The sequence below is a fragment of the Sinocyclocheilus rhinocerous genome, unplaced genomic scaffold, assembly GCF_001515625.1.
Source record: "Sinocyclocheilus rhinocerous isolate Xijiao unplaced genomic scaffold, SAMN03320098_v1.1 scaffold11156, whole genome shotgun sequence".
In the NCBI taxonomy this organism is placed as follows: Eukaryota; Metazoa; Chordata; class Actinopteri; order Cypriniformes; family Cyprinidae; genus Sinocyclocheilus; species Sinocyclocheilus rhinocerous.
The window spans coordinates 3,736-9,133 of record NW_015637197.1 but is presented as its reverse complement, the minus strand read 5'-3'; the positions used below and the strand labels follow the sequence as shown (position 1 = coordinate 9,133).

The window sequence follows — 5,398 nt, the reverse complement described above, 5'->3', positions numbered from 1 at the left end:
AGGTGCTATATAGGATTTCTCCAAGTATAATCAGCAAACAACTATCTGCGATGTAAAGATACAGTGTAGTAATGACCTTAGCGTCCCAGTGTGGCCAAAGCACACGTGTGAAATGCAGCCTTTCAGACAGACAGAGGGCTAAGAGTGGTCGAAAAATCATATGACACCTTTAAAACGAATCTTATCTTTTTTTGTAAAGCTTCTTTACAGAGGCATCGAATTCTGTTTGCATCACCGAATCATGATGTTTCTGTTTATCCCTTTAAAGCTGCTTTGAAACAATCCGTATTGTATCACTGGTTGCGTTGTGTGTTCTTCCAGCTAACGTTAGAACTTAATAGTTTTCAAAACAGTGGCTATGAAACATGCATTATTCGTGTGACCATTTCAATAACCATAAAACAGGAATAGTGTAGCAAACCTCGTGTTAATCTAGAATCTTAACAAGTAACATACCTTATCATCCTCCATTTTTGTCAGGTTCTCCTCGGGGACACCCCTCTCTCTCAATGCAGAGATAAAGTCCATATTTTCTGCAGGAAATTAGTAACTTTATGATGGAGATTTATTTAGGCGAGCCGCCAGCGCGTAACGTTACACCATGATATTCGCCAGAAGCATTCACAAGGGGGTGGGTTATCTCGCGATAGCTACTTAATTACGTCGTGAGAAAACGGGTTTTACGTTGAGATCACGAGAAAACAACTTTCGTTATGTCGAGATCACGAGAAAATTAAGTCGTTATAACGAGAAAACAAGAAGGAAAAAAATAAATAATGCATGGCCGCTTAGAACTTCCGTACTATAACACATGTGAACATATTTGAATAAAAATAAATAATGATAAAATCTAAATCTAGGCTATATTTTGAAATCTATTATAATAGTTATAATATCATACTATTTTATATATATATATATAAATATTTTCGTATATGAAGGCTGAATATTTTTAATTTCAAAAATACATTTAATTGAGCTTCACTCAATGAAACGTGTTAAACATACATTTTACATATATTCGCCAGAAGTTTTATTTATTTTATTTGTATTTTATTTTATTTATTCAGTTATTTTTGTCGTATTTGTTTCCAGTTACTTTATCGGTACACAAACGCTGCTTGACATTGCAAACTGGTATACATTATAATTTTATCTTATCATAATCATAAACACGCTGGTTTGTAGAGTAAATAGCTGTAACGTTTACCGCACTTTGGTATCCTTCTAGTTACTTACGAATAATATATTGACGAATAGCGGCTAATGAAGCGGAAGTTTCGCACATACTCTTTCCTTAATTAATCGATAGTGAACGGTAATCTGGTCACCAATCCTAGAACTAGTTAACGTCTGTGCACCCAGCAAACACAGAACGTTACCCTAACGTTAGTCTTTGGTTCCTGTTTTTTTGGTAACCAAATAATAACGTTAGGGGAACGTAATATTTTGTGTACATATTTTAATCCTAAAACGTTGAATACTGATATTTAAAATGATTTTTAAAAATATATAAAAAGATACTTTAAATATGAAATTAAAACCGCCAGTAGGTGGCAGCACGTCACTGTTAATAAGTGAGTCATTGAGATTGAACCGAATCATTTAAACGGTTGATTCATTCAGGAACGAATCACCGTCCTGTTGCTCAGAGACACAGAACAGCGCTGTAGCTTTATTTAGTGTTTTCATAAAAGCCTTATTTTTATGCATTTTTCGTTACAAAAAAAATAAAAAATACACATGTGGCTAATCACATGTGAGGACAGACTAGGATCATACCATTATGTGAAAGAAGGACGTTTGTGCGCTCAAAATATGATCTTTCCCGCGCAGAATTGTGGCAGAAATGTAAGCCCATAGATCCGCAGCTGCCTTCCGTCGCCCCGCACTGGCCGCTGAGCGCAACTACAGCGCAGCGCGAGAACTCATCACACATCCGCTGCGCAGAGAACACGTGACGTCACACGCCTGCGTCACCGGAGGACCGAACAGCGAACACGCGCTCACCCCTCAGCAGCTCCTCGTGAGCGCAGACCGTCCGCACGCAGAGCTTGTTAACCACGTACACCCGCCGCAGACTGAACACAACACACACGCCACTGATGCTCTGACAGCACTACAAATACACAGTGAATCAAATAGTGTGTGTGTGTGAGTGAGTGTGTGTACTGATGTGAGTGTGTGTACTGATGTGAGTGTGTGTACTGATGTGTGTGTGTGTACTGATGTGAGTGTGTGAGTGTTGGCTGTTTTGTCATTTGCCCCTGGCTGTAATTCTGCCCTTCCTCCAGCAAAGAGTAAAAGCCCCAACAGACCCCCGATGACAACAGCTCATTAACTCATGCAGGACTGTAAACTCTGTTCAATTGCACCTACATTAAACTGCGACTCAAATGACATGCAGACGCGCATTTCACGTAAAACATTCCCTTCGAGGTCAGATGTTTACACTGAATACACTACCTAGAACATTAAGAATCTGCCCACCTTTAATTCAGTCCTTTATTCCTCGAGTGATGCTCAGATCTCAGCGTGTCTGAAGTGTCAGCGTCGCCCCGCCTCTGACTCCGCCCACCGCACAAAGCCCCGCCCACAAAATAATTGCAGATGCATGAAAAAATGTACTTAAGTACAGTAATGAAGTAAAAATACCCTCCTTCAAAAGTGTTTATAAAAACACTAATTATTATTATTAATTTAGACTCAATTGCATTAGAAACTAGACTCAAATATTTAGAGTTTTCATGTTTGAAAATGACCATTCCCAGAATTCCAGTCGATGTTATAATCACTTTATTATTATTTTAGCACGAGGAAGACTCTTAGTGAGACTTGAGGAGAACGTCCATCAAACACGCGATGGTTTCTGTAGAAATTAAATAGGTGAAGACAGCACATGGTGTTCTACAAGCATGCATTCATTCAATACACAGCAGAGGTCAAAGACCGCGAACTCTTCAGAGCTCTCTGAAACAACGAACACGCGTCTGTATGGAGTGATGGGCAGAAACATCATAATATTGCAGGATTGATGTGATTCACGCTGACGCCGTCTTCTTCTCTTTGTAGGTGGCCATCATCTTCTTGATCTCGGCGATGGCTTTGCCTGGATTCAAACCCTGCGGGACGAGAAGCGCATCAGAAACACACATCAGCAGCTCAAAGGTCTGGTGACTCTGGTGCGTCTGACCTTCGGGCAGGTTCTGGTGCAGTTCATGATGGTGTGGCAGCTGTACAGAGAGAAGGGGTCCTGGAGCTGGGAGAGCCTCTCCTCAGTGTAATCATCACGAGAGTCGATCATCCAGCGGTACGCCTGCAGCACAGAGCACAGCTCAGAGAGAGCGACCGTGCACACTAAAACATGTTTCCTGTAATGTAACGTTTGTACAAATGTTGCGACTTTGTTTCAGAACATTCAGAGAACATTCAAAAGTAACGTTCCCAGGAATGTTTGCAAAATGATCCAATGGAATGTTTCCTAACTACACACAACACCACGATCAAATATCACAGCCAATCAGAAGCGTGCGTGGGCGGAGCCTCTCTGGAAGTTTCTAATCTAATTCATGAATATTAAACCCTTTTAACATTATTAAACGTACGTACTGAGTGACTGATAACATCTTTGTTATGGAAAACACTTGTTGGTTAGCATTGTTTTATCGTACATCTTTACTTTATTTTCAAACTATCTGTTGTTGCTCTCAGTATGGCTATAAATGCCACGCAAAATGATATTCAAACTCATATTAGAGACGTTTAGCTTTGAATAAAGCACACTGAGATGATCACAGTCGTGTAGTTTGAATGTTGTTGCTCCAGCCGCGGCGTCGCGGAAACAGTTTCTAAAATAGAAATTTCACGTGTCGCGGCTAGTTAGGACAAAAACTGAATTATGGACTCATTTAGACAACGGTTTGAAGTTAAAAGCATATTAATGCTGGATTTGTCTGAGCTTTCGTCTTCTCCGGATGTTGACTGATGACTGGAGTGCTGTGGATTATTGTGATGTTTTTATCAGACTCTCATTCTGACGGCACCCATTCACTCACTGCAGGGTTTCTACACATTTCAAAACTCCATACTTTTCCAGACTCTCCAAACCTCTCAGTAGATTTTCAGACCATATTTAACATAAATGGTTCATACGGCACTATTTTCAGCTTTATATTTGGTATATATTCTGTAAATATGTTTATTTCTTCAGGGTTTTTTCCCACTGATTTTCTCCAAGTGACTTTAGCATGCACGCAAGAAACTTTTTTGTGCCCTCGAGAAACTATTCATACGCGCATGGGAATTTTTCGCATGCTTATTATAATTTCTAGTTTTATGTAACCTATTCCCTTTGTGCATCACTATGAATAAAGCGAGAGCATGGATGCACATGAATTAATAGATAAATTAGGCTTTTGTTATGGTAGCACCTCTAATATGAAGGCTAGTGTCAGCTTAGCTCATCCTCTGCAGCAGATAAAGCATGAGATGAGCTGATGGCGTAATACAGCTGTGTCCTGTTTGCCAAGCTCAAGGGTCTATAAAAAAGACTGCTATTGTAAAAAAGTGCTGAGAATGTGGCGTTCGTTAGCGCAGTGTGTCATATTTAACATTCTGTGGTGGACAAGGCCTATATGTTAAGTTTAATGGTTTCTCATGCGCACATAAAAGTCTGTATATTTTTTTTTTTTGCAAAGGTCCTCAAGGCTGTTATACAGTGCTAAGAATATCATGAGAAGAAACACAAAACATTTTGCATAATGAAAAAGTGCACCTTGAGTTCATCCAGTCACTAAACAGCTGTCATGAAAACACACTTCTTGTATGATAAACTTATTTTCATTCAATTCTTAATTTTCTATTTTAAAAAACTAAATGGGAGCAAAAGTCTTTTTTCCAAACAGTGCGAATCTTCTGACCTGCATGAGGACGGCTGGACCCAGATACTTGTCTCCGTTCCACCAGTAGCTCGGACAGCTGGTGCTGCAGCAGGCACAGAGGATACACTCGTACAGACCGTCCTGACGGAGACACACACACACACACACACACACACACTCACACACGTTACACACTCACACGTTACACACTCACACACACACACTTCGGTGATGATCGCGCCGACCGGCACGCAGACACACCGATTCATCCACAACCAGGTGATCTGCCAGCAGAACCCCGGCGCCGGCTTCCAGGGTGAGACCCCCACACACACACACACGCACACACTCTCACACACACTCACTCACACACACACACACACACACTCACACACGTTACACACTCACACGTTACACACTCACACACACACGCACTCACACACACACACTTTACACACTCTCACACACTCTCACACACACTCACTCACTCACTCACTCACACACACACACACACACAC

General features: G+C 40.8%; 1 protein-coding gene across 1 annotated transcript in view; it reads right to left on the bottom strand.

Moving 5' to 3' along the window:
- Positions 1-2,779: 2,779 nt before the first annotated feature.
- LOC107748845 (succinate dehydrogenase [ubiquinone] iron-sulfur subunit, mitochondrial) overlaps positions 2,780-5,398 on the bottom strand; it is a gene marked incomplete at its 5' end in the record, with an annotated part of 6,350 nt that continues 3,731 nt past the window's right edge. The window contains 3 exons of the mRNA XM_016563831.1: positions 2,780-3,122; positions 3,194-3,316; positions 4,920-5,021. Of these exons, the coding sequence (XP_016419317.1) occupies positions 3,042-3,122; positions 3,194-3,316; positions 4,920-5,021 (306 nt within the window). The remainder of the gene's footprint in view (positions 3,123-3,193; positions 3,317-4,919; positions 5,022-5,398) is intronic.